The sequence below is a fragment of the Corvus kubaryi genome, unplaced genomic scaffold, assembly GCF_017639235.1.
Source record: "Corvus kubaryi isolate FWS band 111438036 unplaced genomic scaffold, C.kubaryi_AGA036_p1.0 37249, whole genome shotgun sequence".
NCBI lineage: Eukaryota > Metazoa > Chordata > Aves > Passeriformes > Corvidae > Corvus > Corvus kubaryi.
The window spans coordinates 3,423,189-3,449,022 of record NW_024581072.1 but is presented as its reverse complement, the minus strand read 5'-3'; the positions used below and the strand labels follow the sequence as shown (position 1 = coordinate 3,449,022).

Sequence of the window (25,834 nt, the reverse complement as noted above, 5' to 3'; positions counted from 1 at the left end):
TCCAGTAGCAATGGCCTTTCCCCTTAAAAGAAAGGCATTTGCTTGCTAGCGCTTCTCTTTCTTGTCCCATGCATTTCCACCTGTACTTCTTTGGTCATACCTGTCCATTCTCTTCACCTTCCTGTTTTTAACCCTTCCCCTTGGGGACCCCCAATGGTAATCCTGTACTTCTGTGCTTTTAACTTTAAAATAAGCTTTCTCAATGTCACTGAGTGGTTTGTTCCAATGTATGAAAGACCCTGCTTGCCCATTCTTGTTTGAGAATATGGAGCCAAAAGATGCTTCTGGGCCCCCTGTCAGTACACTCCCAGCAGCAGCTCACCCTTTGCCATGCCACATTCCCTCAGATTCCTGCCATCTGCAGTCCTTCAGCACCGGATGTGTCCCCCCACCATCTCTACAGGCTGCTCAGTCCTCTCTCCTGCCCTCTTCTCTTTGATTACTGCTGTACACTCAGGCCAGAGCTTCCCCTGGGCAACAGAAAAGCACTGCACCAGATCCTGTGCAAGGACCCCCTCAACCCAACACAAGCACTTAGAAAATGCAGCTGCCAAACCCCAGGGCACACTGCAGCAACACCTCTCCAACAGGAGAGACACTTCTGAAGAGCCGCTTAGCTCCTAACAGGTTCAGACAATCTGAACATAGTAATGAGAACCACTTCTCTAACATTTGCAGATCGCTCTGGAAGAGGCAGTGGAAATGCTTTGGGTGCTCAGGCCATTTCTCCCTTGGTAAAGAAGGAAACATACAAAATTATTTTGTTTGTTTTAATTGATCACTGGTCAAATTGTACTACATTTCAAAGCAAAATAATCTGTTCAAGGACATTGTACCAAACATTAAATCTACTTTTAAACAAGGCTTAATTTGACTATTTTACCTTATATACATACAGGTATAAGTTTCATTTCACTAGTAGCAAAATTACACAGTACATTGCATTTCCTGAAAGATGGCAAAAACAGGACTTGAGTGTCTGTTCTGTCCTTCCACACACTCCAAATCAGAAAATAAACACAGGTATTGAAAGTACAGTCACAACTACAGGTAAATACAATAAGGACCTCAGAGCAAGCCAAGACCTTATGAGAGATGACAATCACTACAAGAAATCTACATTGCAAATATACAGTACATTCCACTAAAGAGTTTTGGGAGTTCCCACAATGCCTCTTAATCCCCTTTTGGTAATAAAAACTTCTATGACAACATGTATCCTTCATAAAAATTACTGAATTCGTATTTTTGGAGCATATGTTGGAAGCTTAATGCAGTGTAAACTGTAGTCCATGATAAGCTCACCCAAAGAGAGACTAAGCAAGCATTGCAAGATTGATCAAGTTCAGAACCAGAGGTCAGCTCGTCGTCATTGGGCTTCTGGGTGCAAGAGCTGCTCTGCACCAGAGACAGGCTCAAAAGAGTGGGAAGTGATACATTCCTTTTACAGCTTTCGCAGGTCAATCACCTGCAAGTTCTTGACAGAAGATGTCAACTGACTCATACAAGATTTATTTGAGCTTATTTACAAAGCAGCTGTTACACTGCTATTGTTAGACAATTAAGGACACAGCTAAGGAGCAACAAGTTTCCACATTTATGTTATCCCTGAAACACTTCTGTGAGCAGCAGAGAATGCAGTGGCCAGCAAGTATGCAAACACACTGCCACTGCTAGGGAAACTGCAGTCTGGCCTCGGGAGGTGGAAAGGTGCACAGAACCCAGCAGCCCCAAAGGCCTGATGAGATTTCTGTTACACTCAAACTCTGCTTTGGTTTGTGCAAAATACTAATCTTGTGCCCGTAGCTTTCACAAACAAACTGTTGCTCTGTGCTTGGCAACACAAAATGGGAGGAACTGTCCAGAATTACCAAGAAAATGGAGGTAAACAAGGCATTTTTCATGAGCACTAGCTACCCTCACAAGTACAACGCCAAGGACTCTGCCACTGTTCCAAGGATATGCACTTCATCAGCACTGTTGGAGGTTTCCTGTTCTGTACTGTTTCCTGTACTGTAGCTGAAGAAGCTACCATTGATTAGTTAATAGCTGAACTTGACCTAACTAACAATGCTGAAGAACTTTTCCTTCCAGGCTTTTTGTCTAACTAACCACTAACACTCTTTGCTGCTCCTAAGGAACTCTGACAGCACTAGGAAACACCAAACAGGCATGCCCGAGGTTGAAGACACCAACTGATTTCCTCCAACAAGGATAAAATACACCACTTGCTTCTATCAGAGAGACTCCAGCCACACACACTCTGCACACCAATTCTTCTTCACAGATCTCCGTTTTAAAAGTTATGTTGCTGGACTCCCCAGATCTAACAGCAATGTAACACAAGTAATTTAATTAAAAAGTAACTACTGGAAACCTGCCCAATCATTTTTTAAACCTGCTTTACAGAAACTTCTGGGGGAAAAAAAAGCTAAGGACCCTTGGTACTCCCGCCTGTTACAGTCAGACAGCAGCATTCTAAAAGGGCTGGAAAAGCAGGCTGCAAACCAGGTTCTCTGCTAGCCCAGACCTGTTTTTAGCAGAGGTAGGTAGCAACAGGTCAGTGGACAGAGAATCAGAAAACAGTATTTCAGATGTACTTTAGAGCCCTGGTGGTTTTCTCTACTCTTCCTTTAATCTCTCTTGTGCTGTTTTCCTTTTTCCTTGCAATAACCATCTCAGCCTCCTTACTTTTGGAAAGTGAGCTCTGGTAGGCTGCAAACAGTGCATGACTTTAGTCAGGTGCTGTTACCAGACAGAGGAACAACCAACATGGGCCAGCAGGCACCACGATTTGCTGCAAGAGTCAAGGAGGTGCTTCACAAGAGAATATCAAGTGCCACAGGCAAAGCCTGGTACGCACAGTATCAACCTGCTGGCAACAGCTTGAAGCTTCATAGCCAGCAGAAGCAGATACAAAGTCCAGCATCCAGGGCACAGCTTCAACACTTCAAAACCTTGCAGTGAAGAATTAACATGAATGGAAAATATACATTTTTAGCAAAGAGAGAATCCAGCCAAGTCACTGGTTAATTATTTTTTTCTGAAGCCCATTCTAAAAGCTTTTCAGTTTGTGGACACTAAGAATACAGCTACAGTGAAATGTGTGTGTAATCATTTGAGTGCACTCCTAGCCCATAGAGCAGACAGACAAAGACCAAGTACAAAGCATGCAAAAGGTTGAAAAGCCCTCATTCCCAGATTTTCTACCATTTTTTTTCTACTGTTTTAAGATGAATTCATACAACTGCTGGACTTTTTCTTCCAAATGACCCTCTCCTATAAAAGTGACATTAAGACTCAATACACATTTATATGAAATATACTTCCCTCTTCCCAGATTCTTGTATCTAACATAAAAGCCTTACACAAAGAAACACTTAATGGTCCTCATGCTGCTTTGTATTTCACAGAAAACAAAACTTCAGTTTATTATGTTTATATTCACCACTTGAACTTTTTTTAATTTCCAAATTACAGTTTGCTTACAGAACCTTAGTGAAATCCCCATTGTTTGCACATTCTTGTATGTAACACAGATAAATGGCACAGCTACAAAAAAAAAACAAAACACCAAAACACCCTACCTGAAGTAGTTTCATTGTCAAGATTTATTGGTTTACCAAACCAAGCCTCTCCCAGATTCTTAGCAGCAAAATTCAACTATGTAGAGAGGAGCAGGACACAGAAATCAGTCAGTTCCCCCACTGAGAACCAGAGCTGCCTAAGCCATAAAATAAGCTGAGTGGCTCTGTCAACCTGACTGAAGTTTCAGTAATTATGTAATGGCTCTTGGAAGAATCCACAGCCAAACGTCTTGATTTTCCATAATTTTAAAAAGAGAGAGCTAATTTCAAGACATCTTCAGTTCCACGTAAAATACTTGCACTCATGTTTTCCTCCTTACTTAAATCACATCTAAGGTTCTCCTCTGATGTTTCAAGATGATTTTGCAAGCGAGACTAGAGAAATTTAAAAAAGATTAGTGTAGACATCATCCAGAAAATGCTACCAAATACACACAGCAGAGGAAGGTATTTTCCTCCCAATTTTCATGTTTTAATTTTTTAAACACATATTTCAAGAAAAGAGCAATTAAAAATGTATGCCTCAGAATTAAATTGCCTGTACGTGCTGAATGAACATGGGTTTTTAAAGCAGTCCCTCCCTATTCTAAGCAGCTCCTTCAGAAATGCTTTATCTCTCAACTGTATATAGCACTACAAATTTGTTATATATCTGCATCTATCCTTTTAAATCTATTACTAGATATGATTTGCCCTAGAACTGTAAAGAGCCATGCAGGTCTCCCACAAACCTATCCTACCAGCAGAAGCCTTTAATTTCCATGGATGCAGAACACATATACAAAGAATTAATGAAGTGTCCAAAGGAAAAAAGATTAACTCTTACTTTAAATCAGACAGCAAATTACATATTTTTATGAAGAAATCTATTGAGATTTAAGACTGCTTCAAAGCAGTAACTGAAATACAACAGCAGCTATGAATAATATATAACCTTCCTGATCCATAACTGATCCTAGCTTCATCTTAAAAAAAAAAAAAAAAAAAAAATCACAGCAGCTGAATATATATGCAAATATACACAAACAAAACCTTTGATCGGAGGTTAATAAGTAACTGTGTTTTATCAGAGCTAGAGACTAGACATTGCAAATGTTCAGCAGACTCTAACCCATCAGCTCTCAGGCTGGCGCAGCAGTGGAAAATCTCTTCCAACACACCTTTCAGGTGGCATTAGAATCTTGTGTTTCCTGTTCAGATGTTGCTCAGCTGCTAATAATACAGCTTCCCTCTCAGTTAAGCATGCAAAAATATATAAAAAGGCAAGTGATCAAAATATCCCCTTGAATGCCCAACTGCACGGTATTAAGAGACTGCTGCTGAAGATTTAATACCCCAGCACTAAATTTCAACATTTTCAAACTTGATATGAAAATTGCATTTTGTTATTACACAGAGTATAACAGTCATTGGTCGTTTGCATCATACACCCCAGCACTAGTGAAAAAGTGCCTTCTGAACAGGGATGAGAAAACAAGGCAAGTTTTGTTACCACGTTGTGTCTCTACTCATCTTGCACTAAGCAGTGCATGGAAATAGGTGAGCAGAAATTCAACAGTCTACCAAGACACACCATGTTTTCACATGCACTGATGCCATGCGTATCTCAAAAATACAGAAGTTAAAACATGCAGCAAAACGTTTGTTAAAGCACTTTAAATGCTCTCCAGATGATAATGAGTGATTTAATACTCAGACAAATCAAAGCACAGTAAAAGGTTTGTGCTTACACTTCAAGTTTCAGAGTAACATTGTTTCTATCAGAGTATCCGAAAAGGAACATTCCACTGAATTCAGAAGCAAGAGACACCATTTAAAGAACTAGGAAAATAAGCACAGGTCAGAGTACTGCAATAAATAACAAAACAGCAGGAACATGCAGACGTTAAGAGTCAAAATTTCTTTTGAGATTCATGATATGAAAAAAAAAAAAAAAATTTCATCAAGAACAACCCTGTCTGACTTTCCCGCATGTGGTGTCTTTTTGACTAAACAACTGTTACTCTATGTGTAGGGAACACACATATTACCAGAAAACATTATTTACAGACTGATTATCAGATTGATTATATAAAATACAGATGAAAATATACACCCTTAGGTTTGAAATAAGCCAAGCAAATTCACTGCTGCTAACTAAGGCGACAGGCACCAAATATCAAAATTGAATCACAAAACTACTCAAAGTAACAGACAAATTTGGGAAGGTAGAGGTACAGCAAAGATCAGTTAAGTTGGAATGATTTATAACTAATACTAGCCTATCAGGAATTATTTAGCTTCATTAAAATTCAATTTTTCTTATACAAAACTGAAGAGAAACCTTTACTCCCAGACTGTGATTTCTACAGGTACTCAGCAGCTTTTGTCTTAATGCATCTATGTAATGCTTTGTACTCTACATCTTACAAAATACATCCCCACATTTAAGTGCATGACTAGAAACTGTGCTGAAATCATGGAAAAGCGCTTCATAAATCTCAGGTGCAATGGAGTCATAACAATGCTCAGCTCCAGTTTCTGGAAGCAGTTCTGTGAAAGGTGAAGCTTCAGAAAAGGGACTTTGATCCCTGGTTTTCGAACTCTGACCATGCATCATTCAATTCCATGAAGATCATTTTGGCATATTGCTCATAAGGTTGTCCTGTGGCCTGGAAACAAACAGAAGGTACCATAAGCATAAAAATATAAGGAATAAGGTCACTTAGGAAATATCCCACTCTTTTTATATTTGCACTTATTCAACAGCTGCAGACTACTTTGTGAATATAATTTTACAGGCACAGAACCCTCTCCAACCTTATCCAAAGCTTGCCATGAGTATTTAAACAAATCCAAATCCTTGGTTTCCTTACTTTATCTTCAAGCTTTCAGTACAATTCATGAATAATTGAAACTTAACTAAAAACAGTTTTCAAAGCTGTTCTTTTCATAAATAGTTTTAGTTATTATTACTTACTAATCAAATTAAGTAATTTTTGGAATTGCTTCCTGAGAGATCTTGCAGTAGTGTACAACAATAAAATCTGAGTCTTATTTAAGACAACTTCTTTTGAATGGGATTCCCTGGAGAAAAATCTGTTGCTGGTTGTGAATGATGTTAAGACTCAATATAACTGCCATAGCACTTCCTGTGTGTTTGCTTCCATACTCAAAGATAGTATGCCCCTGATTCTCTGCCGGTTTCACAGCAGCCCTGACTCTGCGCCAACACAATCCAACCCTTGTGGTTAATAAAGATCCAGTCTCAAAAGATGGTTCTCTCCAACATGAAAAGGAAATCCCAGAGCCCCCTCCAGTATCCTTCCCCTTCTCCTGCTGCTTAGCTTTTGCCACCTGCAGTACTTTATTCACCCTTTTAGAGAGTGCTTTAATGGATAAGTGGCAGAATAAAAGAACAAGGAAGACAAATACGGCTTAAAGAGAGCTGTGTTCTGACCCTGATGTGTTAAGGGGCTTAAAGAAAACACCTAAAAAACCACCACAAAGGTGGAAGAAGTCACATGGCCAAGAACACTGAGGGACAGGGGGAATTAAAAAACCAAAAAATGTTATGTTTTTTTCTGTTATGGACACAAGATAATGTCATACATGAAATCCCTATTTGTGCTTGGTCTTTGCATATTAAGTGCTTTAATTAATTAATTTTGAGTTAATTATCTTTAAATTGAATGCTACAATTAACCCATCAGCCCAGGTACAAAAATCCAGTTCCATTATCAGTGTTTTCAATTGTTCAAAGTAGTTTATTAAGAGAGTTGCACCCTTCCCAGTTAAAACTTTCCCAGTTAAAAATCACAAACTTGCCCCTTCTCAAACTTCAAACCACCTACACACCGTAAGAGTTACCTTTCCTGTGTTTACTGTATACTTTTACAAGTGTTTTGAGATGTGTTGGACTTGCATTCTGATTCCAAGGCCAAAACCCCACCCAGTCTTAATAGCCAGCAGCTATTTTTAGCTACAGAGCTATTACTCTGCAGGCAAGCTCAATGGCAACCTGAATACCTGAATTTTAATGACGGTACGGTATTCCCCTTATCTCAACTAATACCACACCCCCCCCCCCGACAACGATGAGCCATTGGTGGACAGAGATGATCCATCAAAGGGAAAGCACCAATCGCTTTGGACCGAAGGGGCGGGCTGGGGGCGGGCTGGGGGGGGGGGGGAGGCAGCGCAAAAACTATAAAAAGGATGAAGCCGAGAGGCGGGGGGTCTCTTTTCCCCTCTTGCTCTCTCCAGACCAGCTGTGGGAGACGTTGGTGCTGGGTGTTAAAAGCCTACTCCTATTAAGGAGCTATTAGTAATTTTTTTTTGACTTTGGACCAGCTAAAAGTCAGCCCAGCACTGCAAGTTCTTTTTCTCTACCTGAGGTCTAGTGCTGTCTCAGCCAGAAGATCTCAGATCCCTGCGCTCCTGGGGCATACCATCTACTGAGCCATAGGATCCCAAATTTTTATATTTTTCTAATTTCTGTAATTTTTCGATTTTTCTGTTTTCAATTAATTAATCTTTCTAAGAGTTGTCTCATTTCTCACAGATAACATAGGATTTACACTACTACTCACCAGTGAATGCAAATCTGAAAATTCAAACCAGGTATATCCAATACTTATCTTTATATCTAATGCAACTGCTCAGAACAAGAAGCTACCTTGATACATTGGGATGCATTAAGTATTTTTAAAAAGACAACTGCAATGCAATATTCATTACATATTTTTCATTCAATAATCTGTTCATTCTAGTAAGTTTACTTCTGCAAGTAAAAATGATTTAGTAAATGAGGTTTGGCAGGTTTTTCCTACCAGTTTTGCTGTGGCAGCCCCTGAATTTCCATATTAGTTCTAAAAGACTTGAAGTATCAGCTCACAGAAATGAAACAGATTCCACTAAACAGCATGAAATCTGCCAGCTGTCAGTCAGAACCCAGCATGACTGACTTTGGTGCTCAGTACAACCTTCGTGGGATCTTTCATTTGTTAATACTTCTCTGTTGAATTCCGTGCTGTGTCAGGATGACAAGAATAATCCTGTGCTACCTGAATGCAGTAGGTAGATTCAGAAGACATTGGAAACAAACTGAAGAACATCTAGGCTGCTGATCAAAAAGCAAGGCATTTGCCAGTAACCAGTATGGTGTGATAAAAGCAGTTTGTATTCCTTCTAAAATAAAGAAGATCAGAGGAACACACTCACCTTATCAGGATGAACCACAAGCACTGCTCTCCTGTAGTACTTCTTTACTTGTTCAGGAGTTACTAAATCTGCCATGCTGACTGGTTTCCACTTATTTTCCCCTTCCCAAAGCACTGTATGAAGAGTGGATATTAATGCTCTGATATTTCTCTCCTTTCCTTCAATCCATTCAAGAATCTGGGAAAATCAGAATATACAGAAGTGAATGCATTCTCAGCCTCTACAGATATAATCTTCACTCTCTGCAAGACTGTATGATCACGACTCAAGTACAGTTGTCCAACTGCACTCACTCCCCACATTCAATTGTCTTAGCCACCCAAAAGTGGTATTTTGCATCTACCACTAGGGAATAGCTCACTGTAACTAGTTTATTGAAGAAATTCAGTTACCGCAAGAGAAATTAATGAGACAGTTACATGTTACAAACCCCTGTAAATGTAATGGCAAGAGAACTGACAGGAGTAATTAAAAACATCTGTTACAATTAGATATTACATTCATCTTGTCCCTGCCAGGGCATGCATATTGAAAGTATTATTTGATTTGTACAAAAGTGTAAATATATTTTAAAACTTCTATTGTACAAGCTTTGTGCAAAAGATCAAGTCTATTAATATTTCATGTTTACTTAAGCAACCTGCAGAGGTGCACAAATGGAAGTGTTCTTTGAGATATGCCCGAAGTCAATCAGAGTAACTTTTCAGACTTTAACAGCAATATTCAAGCCATGATATAGGGATGCAGTGTTTTCATTGAACACTTACATAGTATGAAAATCTCTGCCCTCTATCACCAGTAGTGATAGAGTATCTGTACATATCTGTACTTATTTCCATCTGTGGTGATTTGTGTTAAAAGCTACCCATACAAGCTATGCACTCTCTCTTCAGGAAGGACACTTTCTGAAAACAAGCTTCAGCATCCCTCTGAAGTTTTTACAAACTTTTCTAAAGCACCCATAAAGACCACAAAACAGGAAGTGTATTAATATGTGAAGTTATCAATGACTAAAGCATCAAAAAAAATCTGAACAGCAAGGAACACCTCCCAAACTAGTTACACAGCCTACCTCCAGAATTGCACCTTCTAGTAATATCTTAGGACAGCAGCAGCACTTGTTAACCAGAAAGTGAAAGTACATGGTCACCCTGAAGACAGCTATTCCCACATGCCTCATTTTTAATGTATATTTTTGTATTATCAGCTAAATCCGTCTTTTCTAAACCATGACCCTTAGTTTCTCTGTTAGTCATTGTATCCTTCTGCTCTGTTATCTGCAGTTCTAAGCATAAGATCAGATTTTCACTTAAAATCACTGTTAAACAAACCTTGAGTTTCAAGGGGTCCATATCTTTAGACATCTCTTGTTTTCTCATCTCAGCAATTGTCTTCGGTCCCTTTTTATCAGATTTTGCTGAAAATCCTTGATTAGATAAGAGATCCTCAAAGTCATTTTCTGAAACTTTTGGCTTTTGACCTATGAAAGGAGAAAAAACATTAAATGCAAAGTTCCACAGGAGAATACATTTACAGGGGAAATATATTGCACTTATATTCACTTGGATGGCATTTATCACTACCATGATAAATACCCTTCTGTGATGACAGATGCCACAAAACTAAGATGGATAGAAATAAAACGGATCATTAACAAACTTTCAGTCCAGCAGAGCAGACAACCTCACATGCTAACCTCTGACTAAATGGTTGCATGCCCTCCTTTTTAAAACAGTTGAGTAGATTTGAGGGAGCACACAACTATCCATGATTTTGGAAATGGCTCCATTTTTCCACTCTAAGTTAGTTCCAAATACTACGCGGCAGTTTTTCAAGTAACCATATACTCGATATTCTCATTCAAAGCATGTAGTCAACACCTAAGTACGTCAAAACTTACACAAAGTAATGAAGGTATAAAACACCAACATGAATATTCATTACAGAGCCAACAAATTTCAGAGAACTGTAGAATAACTCAACTTTGAAGAGGCCTCTGGATGTTGTCTAGTCCAATCCCCACTCAAAGCAATGACACCTAGGCATATTTGTTAGATCCTTGTTCAGCTGAGGCCCATCTGTTTTCAAGGGACAGGAACTACACCATCTTTCTTCAGCATTTCATTGTGCCAATTGATTTTTTTGTCTTGTTCTACAGACTTTCCCATGCTGCAGCCTATGCCCACTGCCTCTCTCTCCTGACACCTCTTCCCAGATATGGATCAACAGAATAATTTCAATTTAAAGAAGTACCTGCTATTCACTTACATGCCAGTTTAAGGGAGGCATAATCCTAATACCAACCACCAGAAAATAAAATTTACCAATAAAGTTCATATAAAAGAGGCCAAGCCTATCCCTGTAACTCTAGGTTTGCCTATTCAGTTGGAACACCTTAAAGGACTGGTCCTGTCCCTGTATCTCGTTCAAGCACAAGAATTTTCAGTCATTTTAATCTCAATGTTTCTCAAGACTAGCTACTTCTAGCTTCAGATAGGAAAAACACTGTATCCCTTTACCTGTGTATCACAAATAGGCTAACATGAAGCAACATTATCAATCATGCCTCCCCCGATGGATCAAATTTACTCTAAACCAGTGACACAAAACCCCTGCGCATGTGGGCAAGTTACTACAGCCTTGAGACTTTATGCCCAAAATTGCATACACTTGTGCCATCTTCAGCTTGTCTGTTACGTACTGGGATAGCTTTGGAAAAGCAGGATACCAAATTTGGCAAGGGTTTTTCTGTTTTCTACTAGACACAACTTAAATGTAAATAAAAATATGAAGTTAAAAGCGCTTCTGCAGGTAACAGCACACCTAACTAACTACACACGTGTCCTGGGGTGATGTTATGAAGCCGCTTTATTCCTTAACCATCCACTCAATGCCCAAGAATGCTGTGCCTTTAAGATGGACCCGGGGCCAGAGCCACGGACCCGAGGGGGCAGTGGAAACCTTCAGCCCAACGGCTCAGGAGCGCTGTGCTGTTTTTCTGGGTTCCCTTTGTGTTCCAGCTAGCTGGGAAAAGGTTCTGTTGGCTTTTTTTCTTGTTCTTTTTTCCCTTCCCTTCCTCTTGCCTCACTGCCTCCCTTCCCTCCTTGCCGGTCCAGGGAGCCTGCAGGTGCGGCCCCGGCTGGTCCAAGCCCGGGTGTCTGTTCCCTCTCTGAGAATTTGTTGTATTTTGAGCTTGCTTTTTTTTTATCCTGTTCTACCCTGTTTTGTTTGTGTGTTAATAAAAAGTTTGGTCTCTTTATCCCACTTTCACTCCTTGTGACCCATTTGTCTCATTGATGGAGGAAAAGGGGAGCAACACTCATTCCAGAGTGTTTCCTCCTGAAGTTTTGTCTCAAAAACCAAGACAACATGGGACATTACAAGTAATATGCATTCAGAAAACTTACCAAAGCTTGGGGCTCTGACTCCTCTTTCTTCTCGTCCTGCAATAACACTCAAGTTTACTGTGTAGTTGGGCTTAGCTGCTGTGCTGGACTTAGTCCGGGACTGCCATGAAGTACTCTGTAGTTTCGGGGACTTCTGCCACTGATTTCCCAGCTTCTGAGATGGAGCAGTCTTCTGACTAAATCCACTACCCAGAAGTCCACCAGTGGATGAACCTAACAATAAATACTAAGTTAGTTGGTCAGTTCAGTGCCTGTCACCCTTTTAACACGAGTAGGACAGTTTGGTCTTGACATATAACCACATAGCTCACAGCGATACCATCATACAAGACAAAATACAACAGGAAAGTGTGGGTAAAATGAAGTTAAGAGTCTCATTAACAAGTAACTTGGATGGCAGGAGCTGGAGGCATTACTAAAGTTCTTCTCTTACAACTCAAGGTCTTGACCGTCAGTTTTAGCAAAAACATGCACCCTTATCTGAAGGGTCAGGTATGTGTCAGGCCAGTAGATAATTTCGTTGTGACAGTAGCTCTGTCTCCCACTTCATTATACTTCTGGTAACATGCAGTGCACAATAAATAACTAATTACAAAAAAAGGTAACAGGCTGATATTATTTTCAAATGAATGCTTTCAAAGGAAGATGGGAAGATTATTCTACAGCAGCATTGACAAGGAATACTGCACATGAGTAAGAAAAGCACAGCAGCCTGCAGGAGATACATTAACCACCCTGCTGTGGCATAGGCCAAGCTTGTCTGGGTATGCACAGCAATGTAAACTTGGCTTGCTCTTTCAAAAATGGCTGCTCACACTTCAGCTCTCCTGATACCTCTTCTTTTGTAGCGGCTGCTCGTAGTTCTAACTTGCACAAGACGATGTCTCCGCAGGGCCATGTACGAGATACCATACTGTATCTTGAAATACCACACCTGATAAAACCCAGTGTTGCAATACAACACCTAATAACATCTAGGAATGCACTGTTTTTTCATGAAATCACTCAATTGCAGTCAACTCAGTTTTCAGTCATTGATAACTTGTGAAATTTACAGAAAAAAATTTGTTAGTAGTCAGAGCAAATAACCCTGCATACTGAAAAATTCTATTTCTCTTATTCTTTCAAAGCATTCTACGTTCATTATTCCAGTTTCCAAGGTCAACGAATTCTTCCTGTAGAAGAAGTCAATGCCTCACTGCTCACAGAAACTTTTCAACACCACACTCCTACTTTCAGATACAAGACCGTTCCTAAGGAAGAGTGTGATAACACCAACCAGGACAGAGCACTATTGGTATCCTACCACTATTGGTATCCTACCACTATGCTAATACACCACGATTAACTACTTTTAGCTACTGTTTCTTTTGGGTTTATATAGCTTTAGCTACTGTTTCTTTTGGGTTTATATATAGTTCATAATTAAGCAGCCTGAACTCTCAAATTTTCTTCCAGAACAATGGTTTGTATGAGGAAGCCAAAAAACTCCCATGAAAAATACAACACAGTGTGGGCATTCCAGTTGTATTCCAAAACTGAATTACAGTTCTTGTGACGACTTGAAAATTCATTTCAAGCTTGCAAACGTTAACTAGGACAACGACATCTGGCTACTTTTTAATGCAGTCATTTTTCCTGTTGGAAGCTAACTGAAAGAATAATTAATTGACCCAAGTCCTGCTAAAATTAGTGTGATTTCTTTCACTGGATTCAGTGTAGGCTATACCTACATCTTCAAGTCAAAGATAAATTGACCTTTTTTACTGTCACACTATCTGTATATTTAACGATCTGTATTAACCTGAGTTATTAAACTAGAAAATTTTTGAAAATTGTTTACTGCAAAGCAGCCTCATGGGTACTGCTTCAACACCAGAATTTTGGCAGTGATTATGCACAAGCAACAACAAGAAGTCAAACACTGCATGTTACCTAGTGTTTCTACAAGAATTCCACTGGTACTCAATTCAATACACAACACTAACTTCCAAGGCAACAGGGAAGCAACAGGCTCCAAGCTAAGGGAAGAGCAGGTTTGTGCAATTCAGTGACACTAGGCTGTTCTGAATCATTCCTTGTATTCTGGGCAGCTGGTCACATTTGTTATGGTAGTATAGGTTCTGAAATGCAAAGACCTCAGCTCTTTTCACTGCCCTTCCTTTTTCCAGCCCTTTTGAGAATGCTGCAGGACTAATTCCTGAATTTCAGGCCAATAAAACACCCTGGAATGGGAGTTACTCTGCAATGTGTCTTATCTTCCAGAACTCCTTGTGCCCTCCATTGCAAACTGACAAATGTTCATAATGCTTTTGGTACTGGTGTGCACACAGAGGTTTACTTTGTGCTCATCTTACAGACACGGTAGATCTGAGTAGCAGAGCTATGAAAGTCCGCTGAATTCAAAGTACTGAGCTAACAGGAAAACAATTGTCACTTTGGAACTAACAAATTTAACTAACTTAATCCTGCTTTCATTTTAAATCCTTTGAGAACAGTATTAATCGATGCAAGGTAAGAAACCTCATGCTCACTTATTGAATCAGTAACTCCTGGTTTCTCTTACCATCTCAACGAGATTCTGAAGCATTGCTTATTTTTACTGTTTCTATATCACTGTTAGCTGTAGTTATCTTCTCAAATATTATTCTGGATGTTTCACACAATATCTGTAAGATTCAATCTTTTCTTGTTACCCACCAGCTCTCAGCAAATACCTCAAGCTGGTCATTAAGAATTAAAAGGAAAAACTTACCTTTATAGGCTGTCAGTAACATTTATTGGTACAAGAAGCAAATCAAACAGTAGAAGCACTAAGTATAGTCTAAAAAAGTAAGATCTCACCTGGAAGACCAGATCCCAGATTTGCAAGATCAGCAAAAGGATCAAAGTTCTGAGATTTCGCCTGGTTGAAAGACAGACCTGAAGACACACTGGACTGGCTTCCGGTGGTAAAAGCTTGGCCTGAATAATAAGAAAACACATCACGTACTTGGTCTGTTTGGAAATTGAGGGAAAGAATAAAAGTAGTATCTCCACAATGCCTCATGCAAACCTCCCCAGCATCCTGCTTCACATCTTTTCCCACGACAAGAATCACCATTACTACAGAGAACTGAAACAATTTAATTCCTGTGTTGTGAACTTAAATCTGAAAAACTACATGAGTGCCTTACTAAAGGAGCTTTTAAGCAACAAACCAGAAATGCTTGAAGACATGTTCAGGTGGTTAAACTGACCCAGGCTGGAGTACTCCTCTAATGGAAACATTTTATTTCATAATACCTTCACAAACAGGCTTCAGCTGTGGTGATGCTACACTGCTGGTTGTTGAGGAATCTGCCCAAGAATCCCAACCACTTAAGAGATCTGGGTGGCTTGTAGATGATGATATTTTAGGTGGCTCTGGTGTCAAATTGCCTACAGAAGAAAAAAGAAATATTTTTATGTTTAAGAAAACCATCACAATAACATATTTTACCAATTCCAACAGAACGGGTACCACATTGTCAGCTGCACAGCTTGCTTAAATCTCTTGATAACAGTTGTGCAGTCTTAAGCAGGACTCAGAAGGGTTTTACCACTGGGATTCCTTCATCTCTATTTTAAAACATCCCACACACTTCATAAATAAAGTATTTTCATGCACAAGCAATGCTTTGAATTTAACAGCTTAGGTCTCCTGACAAAAAGGACTAGCTCAGGTACAGGTCTAGCGCATGCTGCTGTTTCTGACAACACAGCAGATAAGCGGGAAGCAGCAGTGCTTCATGAATGGTGCTCTTAATCACTCAGCAGTCTGGGTGCTACACAGGTGAAGCCAGGTCAGTTCAAACTGCAGGTATGCCTAACCTAAGCCTCTTGTGACAAAGGGGCCTCTTGGACAACTAATAGACCCTTTTAGGTGTAACACACAAACAAATGCACAGAATTGAAGACCAGGATACAGGAAGAATGGGTTTTTTTCTGGGGAAAGGTTAAGAATCTCTAGCTCCATGGATAAAAATCGCTCTTCTACATGCAAAACAAACCCACCATGACATCTAAATGAAAAAGCCGTATTTAAAAGCATGCAAGGTGCTGCCACTAACTCCTGGAAAATGCCACATCCCACCTAAAGGTATAACTGCCATCCCTGATGCTTGCAAATGATTCTCCACTTACACACTCACACATACTGTGAGGTGAGCCATCCTCAGAACGAGATATGCTATGTATGGAACGCTCAAAGCTGCATGACAGTTCTGAGCATTGTTCTTAAGCACAGCTTTTGGAGACTTAGAGTGAAGCAGGACAGCTCTTGAATGGAACCCCTACTTTAATGCTACAACAACAGTCAGTGCTACAGTGAGAGGTGATATTTCAGTAAAGCCAGAATATTTAGTGGTGCTCTAAGACATTTCACAGACATAACTTTCTAAACCCTAACCCACTCATCCTTAAAAAAGCAATGACATTTTGAGGGTTTGACTGTTTCAACTACTACATCACAGCCTTTCACTTGTCTCAGCTTCTCAACTTTACATTCTGTAAATATTGATATCAAATCCTCTTAATCAAGGAAATAATTAGAAGCAAATTAAATACCCCTCCAGTACCTCAATCTAGTAATACTATTTATAATTAGATCTTACAGCTGCAAAGGAAGCACATCAAATACCGCACAAATATCTGCTGAAAGCCTGTATTTCAGCAGTATTCTCTGCTGCATGGGAAGGAAAACATCACAATAAAATGCAAGAAGTACCCACCATTTCCAGCCCGTTCTCCACACCCAAGCTTCATCTCCCTGCCTCTGAAACCACGAGAGAAACAGTACGTATTTGCCTCAATACTCAGGACCCCAGCTATCTGCTAAACAGCAGTGTCAGGCTATAAACCAGGACCTATTCACCAGCTCAGAAGTCTGCTGTATCATATACCGCTCCCAAAAGTTTAGCAGGCCTTGAATTAATACTAATATTGATTTTTAGACTAGAAATTACTTTGTTCTACAATCTCTGCTATTGAAAGTCTTCTTACAGGGGCATAAGAAAATTAACAACAACACATAAAATTAACTATTATGAATACAAGTGGAGAGAAATAAGAATAAATTAAATTACAGCTGAGTGCATTTGAAAGATCGAGAACATACTGTGGAAATTGAGCTGTTTTATAACAGTTGGCTTAAGAGCAGTCAAGTTCATCACCTCCCCCACCCTGAACTAAGCAGGAAGTAGCCTACTGCTACGCACAGCAGTAAATTCACTATTAATAGTAAAAACACATATACATCCACTACGCTTACCAGAAAAAGCTGAAACATGCAATGTACAATATACTGAACTATCAGATAACCTATTCCTCCGGAAACTTTTTATTCTTATGCTATCTTCTGTTTAGTTCTAAAACCTGGGCACTATTATATGTCAGATTTTAACATCAAGAAAAAGTGTTATTAACATGATTCTCTGACTTCTACATATTCTGAAAAGGTATGATGAGACCACATAATGATTCCCTATTTTTATAACTGGCACACTGGAGTTCATACAGACACATTAAGATAAAGGCGCAGCATATCTGAAGAAATGGTAAAACATGAACTATAGCTCAGTATTCCAAAAATGGAAGCAACTAAGATCATGGGCATGCAGACCCAAACCTGGTTGTTTCAAGTTTTTAATATGCATATTGATACTCCTTAGCCATACAGCAATGAACCACTGGAGGTCAGGGCAAAGAACTGTGTTCATTACTAACACTGCTCAAACTAAGCTAAGATGCAAGAATAAGTTGGTGGTAATCAGATCACACTTTCCAGCTTCCCAAAATAAGAGACCTGCATTTTACTATATCCTACACACAACTTCACATAAGGTTTTCTTTATTTAACTTGTCATGTCTACAGGAAATCCTTTAATCACAGACGACAACAGGATTTTCTGTGAACCAAGAGGCTGGTTTAGTATGATGCAAGTTTTTTTAGCCTTGTCTAAAGCCTGTTTGAGAACACAAGTTCACAGAAACTAACTTCTGCTCAAGAAAAAACTACACTGATCACTCTGGTTTCTTTTGATCGCCTCCTAGATCTTGTGCTGTCTTCGAGGGAAATATATTCCTGACTCAACCTGCATTAAAGATGATCTGCTACTTGAAAAATCCAAAAGAAAATTAAGTTACCTTGTAAATGCACAGCTGTTTAGCAGCAACAGCACAACATTTTCCTATTACAGGACAGAATACCTTAAGAGACCAGATATTGTATAAGAATGTCTTGGGGTGACTTTATGATGTGTATCCCATATCGCTGCCTACGCCCAGGAATTAATTTTTGTGCCTTTTAATGCCTTTAAACTGAGCCTGAGAGGGGGAAGGAAAAACTGAGCAAAACTTTTTCAAAGCAGTTTGCAGCTTGTTCAAAGTCACACAGAGATAGCGACTCTTTTTCCAGCTGCAGCAGGAGAGCGAGGAAGCACCTGGCTTGTGGCTCTCCAGTCAGCTTTTGGCCACTTTTTCAACTTTTTTCTCCGGAGAGAGACTGAGAGTTGAACTTTTTTTTCCTTCTCTGGAATTTCAGATTTTCTCTCTTTTCTGCTGGACTGCTTCAATATCAGAACACACTGGGAGGGCTTTCCACTGAGCACAGACGGCCTGGCCCTGGGCCAAGCCCCAGCTCCGAGGAGACCAAAGGGAGGACTCTAACACTTTCCCAGGTTTTTCCCCCACAGCGAAAGATTTTATTATTCAGCATTATTTTCCTTTCCCATGTGTTTGTTAAATAAATAGTTTTTATCTCTTTCACTTTCCTTCGAGGAAAATTTATTTTTTCCTGAACCTGGTGGGATTGTGCCTTCTCTCAGAGGATGTATTTCTAAATTTGGCCAAACTGGCACAAAGAACTATCTTTCATTTTAAAACCCCTGTGATTTTAAATTTTAAGCCAACATTTGAGAAATACAAGGTTAAAATTCTGTGTCTTGAACTTGTGTTCACTGAAACAGCTTTTCTCCTGGTATCTATAGCCGTCTAGTAATCATTTACTAACAAAGCGTACCCACCACTAAAATTCGATTCTAGACACTTATAAAACTGCTCTAACAGATTGATCAAATCTCATTACTGCAGCTTATTTTCAATGGTCACTGCCATTACTACTAACTTTTTTTCTCCCTTTAATGACCTCATGTTTGCACTGTCTTCTGCTCACTTAACACAACTCTTCCAAATATGTCATTTGAGAACATGTTCTTATTTCTCCTTTCTTCTCCAGTTACTAGTGATCCTGTCCTTTCAGGACTCACAAATTCACATTAAAAGCAATATAACTTTTAATATTCCTAACTTACTTGATTAAATTGGTAACTGCAACCGGATAGAATGCTAAAGACTAAAATACATACATCATTTCAGCTAAACACAGATAAAAGCTCCCATTTGAAAGATAAATATAAAAAAGCATGAAATGTTACCCCAGTTTCTCCACTTCCATATGGTTTTTAAAGACTGCATAGCAATAGAGAAATATTGGGAAAACAGTGTAAAACAGCAGGCTGAAGAGAAAATGGGTACATTTTAAGTATCTTTTCCTATGTTGACAGAAAGCCCCATAAATTACATTAAAATAGCAGGTATCCTAACGCACTTAATGGGGCGCAAGCTATCAAGTAAAATCAGAAGGAGTAACCACAAAACAATAAGCATTGAAGTTAGATGTAAAAATATTCCTTTTTTTTCTGTACTTGCTCAAATATTATTAACAGCTGAATATTGATGCTGTTCTCCTTAAGACTGCAGATAAACATTTAGTGAACAGAAATCTGTAATTTTTTTCCCCACTTTAATACATAAAAGGGTTTTTTGTCTCCTCTCTGATATGGGGGTTCTGGTACTATTAAACTTGGAGAAAAGAACTGGGAACACTCTTATAAATGTGTAAAAATACTTAATGTGAATAAACAAAAAAAGACTGAGACAGACTCTTATCTGTGTTGCCCAGTGGAAGGACAAGAGGCAATGGGCACAAACTGAACCACAAGGAACTCCATTAAAAAACACTTTCTTTCCTCTAAGATCTCTCCAACACTGGCATAGGTTGCCCAGCTGCAGAGTCTACAGCCCTGGAAATACTAAAAATCAGCAAGGACACAGTCCTGAATAGCCTACTTTACTTGACCCTGGCTTTAAGCACATCAACTAGAGTATCTCCAGAGGTCCTGCCTCTCAAGTGAGTTAAATTTTGGCTGAGACCATAAAATATGTTGAGCTGCAAGGGAACCACAAGGACCATGAAGTCCAGCTCCCAGCTCTGCACAGGGCAGCCCCAAGAATCATACCATGTGCCTAACAGTGTTTTCCAAACGCTTCTACAGCTTCTACAGCACCTTGTCAGGCTGGTGCTGTGACCACTTCCCACTGTTCCAATGCCCAACCAGCCTCTGGTAGAAAAACCTTTTCCTGATATCCGACCTAAACCTCCTCTGACACAACTTCAGGCCTGTCACCCTTGGGTCCTGTCACTGGTCGCCACAGAGATCAGATCAGTGTCTGCTTCTCCTCTTCCCCTCACAAGGAAGTTTTAACTGCAATGAGGTCTCCCCTCAGTCTCCTCCAAGCTCAACAGACCAAGTGACCTCAGCTGCTCCTCATACAGCTTCCCCTCAAGAACCTTCACCATCCTCATGGCCCTCCTTTGGACACTCTCTAACAGCTTAATGTCTTTTTTATATTGTGGCACCCAAAACTGCCCTCAGCACTCAAGGTGAGGCTTCCCCAGTGCAGAGCAGGACAATCCCCTCCCTTGCCCAGCTGTCGATGCTGTGCCTGATACCCCCAGGACATGGTTGGCTCTCTGGCTGCCAGGGCACTGCTGACTCATTCAGCTTGCCATCGACCAGGACTCCCAGGTCCCCTTCCATGGTGCTCCTCTCCAGCATCTCATTCCCCAGTCTGTCTGCATCCAGAGTTGCCCCATCCCAGGTGCAGAGTCTGCTGGAGATAATGCTCCACAGATCAGTATTGATAAAATCTTCTATTGAGCAAAACATTCATGTTTGGTAACCTCACCCAGGGACAGCAATAGTGGCATAAAACTGGCAACTATACAACTGAAACATATGGCTGTTACTATCTACAGGACAGAACAAAAACATTGCAAAGGAGGCAGCAAGTGGAATCTTCTCAGCAGAATCAAGCACAGCTGGAATATAATGATTAATAATATGGTAGAGAGAGCAGTCAGCTGGGTAGCCTTTTATTTCAAAGAAGAAGCCCTTCTGTCAGTCAGACAAATAATGCATTTTTTTCTGTCCAGTTTATCTGTAGCTAATACTCAGACTGCGTCACTCAGAGGCAGGGTCAACTAGAGCAACTGCTAAACAAGGAGGGGCAAGTCAAAGCTGCATGCAATAAGCCCTGGGAAGAAATCATTCTAGATTCAGGATAAGGTGTGTGATACCACCATTCCTAGCTATCTGCACATTTTAAGTAGGTGTCTGTGGGAGAAGAGGCCTGGGCTTCTCTGTTGGAAAGAGCCAGCTCCAACAGATTCACCACAAGCCACAGCTGAGCCTCCCAGACTAGATGTCTTTGAGAAAACATGCTAGAAAAAGCAAAAAATACTGCACAGCAGCTGTAAGAGAAGGGAGAGATGTGCGAGAAACAGGCCTGCAGACATTAAGGTTGGTAGAGAAGGAATGGAAGGAGGTGCTCCAGATGCCAAGAGCAGGGATTGCCCTGCAACACACGGGAAACACCACAGGGGAACAAATATTCACACTGTAGCCTGTGGAGGACGCTACACAGGTGGATATGTCCTGGATGAAGCCACAGCCCAGGGAGAGCAGCCCATGCAGCAGCAGGTTCCTGGCAAAAGCTGCAGTCCCTGGGAGAACCACACCCCTATATCAATCTCTTCCTAAGGGACTGTACCCTACAGAGACCCATGTTCTTAAAAGATTGTATCCCATGGGAAGGGCCTATGCAGAAAGAGAGGAATGAGAGAGCTGCAGAGAAGAGCTCTTACAGACTGATCACAGCTCATATTCCTATGGAGAGAACTCATACCTTCCTTTCAAAGTCAGATTTTAAAAAGCTCTAACACTAGTGGCTCTACCACTCCACCATTTTTGCATATGTCTGTTTCTCTTTAAAGAATGATGGGAAGACTGAACATATCACAAACATTTTTGTTTAAAGATTAATAGATTTTAAAATAAATGCATGAGGGAAAGGCTTTGCCAAGAATATATCAGAGAAATGAAACAAATAAGATTAGAGTATTACATAATGTACTTTGTGAGTATATTACCAGAATGCATTCAGGTCAGGAAGGTGCTAGCTAGCCCCAGCCTGCACTTTGTCAACTGGCTATATTATAACTTGACTTGCTCACTTCTCTTCCTACGTTTCCATAAAATCTTTAAAATCTGAACAGTCAACATAGCATACTATCACCTATAAAGTAAGTTTCCAGATGTTTGTGTACCCTCAGTTCTTAGATCATTGAGAGGAGACTCCATCTCCTAACATATGGTTAGCAATACTAGAAATTCTGTCACATCATAAATAATAGCATAACATTATATAGGAAACACTTGCTTCTTGGTGCATTTGCATCTGCACTTCCAGAATACAAAGCTAATTAAAACAGCAATCACAAGTGGATCTATTAAGACACTAATCCACTAAGCTGAAAGATAAATGCACAGAGGAGAGGAAACTGTTGAGAAACAGAACAACAGAAGCACACTTACCTAAATTTAAGAAATCTGAGCTGGAAGAAGGTGGAAGTGAACTTTGTGTGGAAGGAACTGCATTAGCTGTAGATGTTGAGGTTGGATTAAGAAAGTCCCCAAAGAGGTCTGGACCAGACAGGGCTTGATTCTCTGAACTTGATGACATTGTGAATGGGTCAAATGGGTCGGCTAAAAAAGAAGCAGAAAACAAAATTATCTTATGACAAATTGCAGAATAAATGAAGCTGGAAAAGCCTTACTCCTCTGAGGGCACAGACAAAAAGTAAGGTTCATGCTAGTAACTGCAGCAGCCTTCTGACAACTTCTTGTGGCGAAGAGTAATCACCTATTCCTTCCTCCAGACAAATGAACTTTCACATTGGTACAAAAAAGATCTCAGCCATACATAATATGAATAGCTATGTCTTCAAATACAAGCAGCAAGACTGCATACAATTCATCAGCATTGTTAATTTCATCCATTTAAGACACAACTTAAGTTTGAGTGATCACCTACATACACAAAGAAGAATTACATTTGTTAAATACTCTATAACACCAAATTTGCAACAGATTTTAAGAAAATGGACTATTATACTATTAGAAAGAATATGAAGTGAAACATTCATACTACCATTTAGACTTGAAGGCATTGACGATTCTGGGGCAGAAAGCACGTCAACCCAAGAATGAAAACCAATAGAAGTAAGACTGCAGCAGGTCTCTAGTGATTCCAATGAAGAAAAAAACTAACTGGAAGAGTATTTATAGTCAGCATGGAGTAACATGTGACAGTCAGCTGGAATCACGGCTTTAGAGCTTCCTGTTTCTGCTGCCCTCTAGGGTCAAGAACCCTCAAGAGCCCAGGGAGTCCTGCCAGACTCACTCAGAAGCTGAAGAGAAGGAATAATCCTGCTATAATACCCCAGCACGTCCTCAGGTAATAACCACGTTGTGCAGGACTCAACAACATTTCAAGCAAACTTACTATAACATCGCACATAAACAAAAGCTCAAGTACAAGTTTGTTGTGCAAGACAACGTGTAACAGTGGCCAAATATTCTCACTTTTGCACTTACCTCTCAATACAATTCAATGAAATACACTGAATGACAATGACTACAAGAATGGGATACATACATGACTACTGCTCAGGTGCTTCATGCAGTGGATATGAGTAAAGAAAGATAAAGAATTCTATAAAAGGGAACCTTTATTACTACCTATGTAAAAATGGTAAATTAAAATAATTTCTCCCTGACCACAGTAACTAAGTTCAACAGTGAATTCCTCAAAATAAGTAAATATTTTAAATCATCTAAATACTCTGTAAAAAATACTTTTAGTTGTCTATAGATGAAAGCTTTTAGTCCCTATGAATTATCTTCGTGCAAACAAACAAAGCCTTGTAATGGTTTCCCAGATTACCAACCAATATTCCCAGAAATCTTAATATTAACTTCAGGCAGAGAATTATTACCAAAAGTCCAGTAAAGTGACAAAGAGCTAAATATTCACTGGTAAGAGGAACAGAATCTCTGAACGAAAACATCTTGTTTAAATACCAAATAGACAGCACTACCTAGCATGCTCTTTAAGGATACTGACCTGCCAACAACATCAGTAAAATCAGCAAGAAAACATCTTTTAGCAGTATCATTATCCTACTGTTTTGGACAATAATCTACAGGATTTCCAGTTGCTCAGCAGTCTTATGTGATTAACACTTAAAAATCCCACGCACACATTTGACCTAAGCAGACAGCTCTGTGCATCTAATGCCATCGCTTTAGGTAAAGTTCAAAAAAGCAGTAAGTTATGACAATTCTATGCCTTAGCAATGAAAGTTATAGATTTAGAAAAGGATCTAGCACATAACATTCATATGGGAAAGCTAAGAATTCTTTAAGATACTGAATTTCCTTTAAACTCAAAATTTTATACTTTTCTGTTTACGGAATTTAAAGTTAATAGGATACTGGCAACATAATAGAATGCCTGGATAATGTACAGGAATTTCTCTCCTTCATGCAGAAATAATATCTATTCTATTCACAGTCTTGCTATAGACTGACACGTCTTCACAGTACTGTTGAAACATGGTACTTATTTTCTAAGCACAGTGCAAGCAGCAATTCATGTGTTGCCCAGGCGACAAGTACTGATGTTAAAACTCACATACCTGAAGACATGGCTGCTGCTGAAGACGTACCCTGAGTAGCAGCTGGACACTGACTGCTGAAAAAGAAATCTGTTCCTTGTCCAAGAAGATCTCCAGTGGGCTCTGAAACCTGTGACACACTACTCACAAACAGATTGTTCAACAAGTCAGCATTACTTGATGAAGAGTTAATTTCTGAGATAGGTTGTTTCTGTTCTGCTGAAATATCAGAGTCTAGTCCCAGCAAGTCTACATTCTCTTCAGGGAGAGATTTTTGTAACGGTGCAGATGGAGCTTCAAAACTAGTTTCAAAAAGCAACTCTCCTTCTGGAGTAGAGTCTTTTTCATCAACAATTACTGCATTTCCTTCATCTGGAAATGTAGGGAACTCCTCATCTGAAGGATCACTCTCTTCTCTGTCATCAGATAGCTGAACAGGATCATTTTTAGATGAATTGTCTTCTATTCCACTTTCTGGAGTTTTTCCTTCTTGAATAGAAAAAAAGAATAACATCTTTAAATGACTAGGGTTATTCTTCTGACTAGGGTAAGAGAGACTTTCATGGTGACATCATATGAAATTAATTCCTAACTAACCAAAACTCACATAAGAATTGATGAAAAAGGAACTAAGTGTTGCCTGCCACCTGTTTGTACAGGGCAGGCGAAGCAGCAGCTGACTACCCTACTTGCCACTCCACAATAGTAGGCATTACAAATTTTTTTAAAATTAGACTGACTTGGACATTCACCTCAGA

General features: G+C 39.7%; 1 protein-coding gene across 2 annotated transcripts in view; it reads right to left on the bottom strand.

The window, feature by feature from the left end:
- Positions 1-756: 756 nt before the first annotated feature.
- GAK (cyclin G associated kinase) overlaps positions 757-25,834 on the bottom strand; it is a 68,261-nt gene continuing 43,183 nt past the window's right edge. The window contains exons 21-28 of one of the 2 annotated variants that reach the window (XM_042023483.1): positions 25,098-25,565; positions 22,933-23,103; positions 15,482-15,616; positions 15,041-15,160; positions 12,197-12,409; positions 10,121-10,269; positions 8,790-8,966; positions 757-6,238 (exon numbers count right to left, since the gene is read on the bottom strand). In XM_042023483.1, the coding sequence (XP_041879417.1) occupies positions 6,137-6,238; positions 8,790-8,966; positions 10,121-10,269; positions 12,197-12,409; positions 15,041-15,160; positions 15,482-15,616; positions 22,933-23,103; positions 25,098-25,565 (1,535 nt within the window). In that variant the 3' untranslated portion in view covers positions 757-6,136. The remainder of the gene's footprint in view (positions 6,239-8,789; positions 8,967-10,120; positions 10,270-12,196; positions 12,410-15,040; positions 15,161-15,481; positions 15,617-22,932; positions 23,104-25,097; positions 25,566-25,834) is intronic. The other variant, XM_042023484.1, reaches the window with a different exon arrangement.